The 3,308-nt window shown below is 45.9% G+C and overlaps 1 protein-coding gene across 1 annotated transcript in view; it reads left to right on the top strand.

Annotated features, from left to right (window-relative positions):
• Positions 1 to 2,575, top strand: part of LOC112078905 (nuclear pore membrane glycoprotein 210-like) — a gene marked incomplete at its 3' end in the record, with an annotated part of 5,023 nt that extends 2,448 nt beyond the window's left edge. The window contains exons 3-4 of the mRNA XM_024145010.2: positions 157 to 302; positions 2,363 to 2,575. Of these exons, the coding sequence (XP_024000778.1) occupies positions 157 to 302; positions 2,363 to 2,575 (359 nt within the window). The remainder of the gene's footprint in view (positions 1 to 156; positions 303 to 2,362) is intronic.
• Between the last annotated feature and the right edge of the window lie 733 nt (positions 2,576 to 3,308).

Raw genomic sequence — 3,308 nt, 5'->3', positions numbered from 1 at the left:
ATACAAAGATGTATTTGAATTCGAAACTAGTGAACTGCATTTTAGATTCAGTAGCAGGAGTGGAGATTATTCCACTGTGTGTGTGTGTGTGTGTGTGTGTGTGTGTGTGTGTGTGTGTGTGTGTGTGTGTGTGTGTGTGTGTGTGTGTGTGTGTAGGTTCTGTGGGTCCAGGCTCAGGGTTCTGTGGAGGACTCCAGCTGGAAGCAGTGGGACCAGGCCACACCCTCATCACTATCACCGTGGAAATGGAACACTACAACATCACTTCCATGGCAACGCTGGCCGCCCACAGTCCCCTCAAGGTGCACACTGAGAGAGAGACAGAGACTGAGAGAGAGAGACTGAGACAGAGAGAGAGAGACAGATAGATAGAGAGAGAGACTGAGACAGAGACAGAGAGAGAGACAGAGACTGGGGGGGTTTAATTGACTTATTTTCCCCAGGTTGGTTGAGTGACTGGGAAGAGGAGAGTGGTTTCTAATGATGCCATTGGAGGGTTGAGCACCACACTGCTCCCATCTGGATACACTCTGACACATGTACTTCTAGTTCCTGATAGGCTTAGGCGGTATCCATTTTTCCATACCTTCATACCGTCCTTTTACCATCCCGGGGTTTACGGTATTACCGATGCGCGCCCGGGGGGATACTGTATGGCCTTCCTTGCGCTTACAATGCACCACTGCTGGTTCATGTGTTTACCTTCTCTAGATCTACTTGTTATTGACATTAGGGTTCTTAGATTCTCGTCAACGCAATGCGGCACAGCAATCTCACCTCAGTGAGGCGGCATTCATTGTATTTGTAATTTGCATAGAATGCTAATTATTCAGTTATATGGTTCACTTTCCCATCAACTACAACCATGCTTGTTGCTTGTAGCCTACCATTTAAGCCAGGTATACACTACACAACTTTCAAAATCCTAACATCGCTGAGCCTCTAATATTAAACAACTGTCTATCCAGTCGGACGAACACTCCAAACAGCCTATCCGAAGGCTTGGTGGTGTCCGCATGGTCCTAAAGCACACCATGCCTCGTTTTGTATCACATTCCAATGATAATACTGCCGTTGACAAAAATTCATTTTTTCCCCCAGTGAAAGTTGCGCCCCTGACCCACACATACAATTATCTGTAAGGTCCCTTAGTCGAGTAGTGAATTCTAAGCACAGATTCAACCACAAAGACTAGAGAAGTTTTCCAATGCCTTACAAAGAAGCACACCGATTTGGTAAAAATAAAAAAGCAGACACTGAATATCCCTTTGCGCATTGGTGAAGCTGTTAATTAGGTTTTGGATGATGTATCAATAAACCCAGTCACTACAAAGATACAGGCGTCCTTCCTGACTCAGTTGCCGAAGAGGAAGGAAACCGCTGAGGGATTTCACCATGAGGCCAATGGTGACTTTAAAACAGTTACAGAGTTTAATGGCTGTGATAGGAGAAAACTGAGGATGGATCAACAACATTGTAGTTACTCCAAAATACTAACCTAAATGACAGTCAGGAAGTCTGTACAGATTTTTAAAAATATTCCCAAACATGCATCCTGTTTGCAATAAGGCACTAAAGTAAAACTGCAAAAAATGTGGTAAAAAAATTAACTTTATGTCCTGAATACAAAGCGTTATGTTTTGGGCAAATCCAACACAACACATCACCACTCTTCATATTTTCAAGCATGGTGGTGGCTGCATCATGTTATGGGTATGCTTGTCATCGGCAAGGACTATGGAGTTTTTTATGATACAAATGAATGGAATAGAGCTAAGCACAGGCAAAATTGTAGAGGAACACCTGGTTCTTTCAGCTTTCCAACAGACACTGGGAGACAGTCAGCAAGACAATTACCTTAAACAAGGCCACTGGAGTTGCTTGAATGTTCCTGAGAGGCCTAGTTACAGTTTTGACTTAAATTGACTTGAAAATGGCTGTCTAGCAATGATCAACAACCAACTTGACGGAGCTTGAATCATTTTTTTAATAATAATGTTGTACAATCCAGATGTGCAAAGCTCTTAGAGACTTACCCAGAAAGACTCACAGCTGCCAAAGGTCATTCTAACATGTATTGATTCAGGAAGTTGTCGTTTTTATTTTTCATATTTTTGTTTTACAAATATTTAAAAAAATTCATCCACCTTGACATTACAAAATATTTTGTGTAGATCGTTGACAAAAAAATGACAATTCAATAATTGTAATCCCACTTTGTAACACAAAATAATGTGGAAAAATTCAAATGGTGTGAATACTGAAAGCACTGTACATCTCTATTCATACAGTATACCAGGTTTCTCTCTGCCTGTCATCTCTATACATTTTACTCCTTGTCCCTCTGCTCACCCCTCTCCAGGCCCTGGTTTCAGAGGTGGTCTTGTCTTTGGGTGCGTCTTGCCTCGTCGTCTTCGAGGGGGGGCCACAGCCCTGGCCCCTGGTCCCTGCACGTTTCCATGGCGATGCCCAGGCTGAGGGGGAGGGGCTGGGCGTGGAGGCTCTCAGCCTATCAGAGCCCAGAAGAGCCCAGCAGCACGCCTACAGGGTCACCTGCTACGCCCTGGGGGAACAGGTGGGGGGTTTAGAGTGTGTGTTTCGAGGGAGCAACAGGAGTGTGTGTTTTCAGATGAAGGAAGGGACAGGGGGTGTGTTTGAGAGGGGAGAAGGGAAGTGGTGCTGTGTTTTCAGATGAGGAGGAGATGGGAGGGACAGGTCATGTGTTTGTCAGGATGGAGGGGGAAGGGACAGGTGGTGTGTTTGCAGATGAGGGAGGAGGACAGGTGTGTTGTTTTCAGATGGAGGAGGAAGGGACAGGTGTGTGTGTGTTTCAGATGAGGGAGAAGTGGACAGGTGGTTGTTTTCAGATGAAGGAGGACAGGGACAGGTGTGTGAGTCAGCTGAGAAGGGGCGGTCGTGTTTCAGATGGAGGGAGGAAGGACAGGTTGTGTGTGTTTTCAGATGGAGGAGGAAGGGACAGGTTTGTAGTGTGTTTTCAGATGGAGGAGGAGGAGGGACAGGTGTGTGTGTTTTTCAGATGAGGGAAGGGACAGTGTGTGTGTGTTTTCAGAGGAGGAGGGGCAGCAGGTGTGTGTGTTTTCAGATGGAGGAGAGGGAAACAGTGTGTGTGTGTTTCAGATGGAGGGAGGAAGGGACAGGTGTTGTGTTTTCAGATGGAGGGAGGGAGGGACAGGTGTGTGTGTTTTCAGATGGGAGGAGGGACAGGTGCTGTGTGTTTCAGATGAGGGAGGAGGGACAGGGTGTGTGTTTCGCATGGAGGGAGAAGGGACGTGTGTGTTGTTTTCAGA

This window comes from Salvelinus sp. IW2-2015, unplaced genomic scaffold (assembly GCF_002910315.2).
Source record: "Salvelinus sp. IW2-2015 unplaced genomic scaffold, ASM291031v2 Un_scaffold6472, whole genome shotgun sequence".
Lineage (NCBI taxonomy): Eukaryota > Metazoa > Chordata > Actinopteri > Salmoniformes > Salmonidae > Salvelinus > Salvelinus sp. IW2-2015.
The sequence above is the reverse complement of the archived record's forward strand: the minus strand, read 5'-3'. Positions and strand labels throughout refer to the sequence as shown.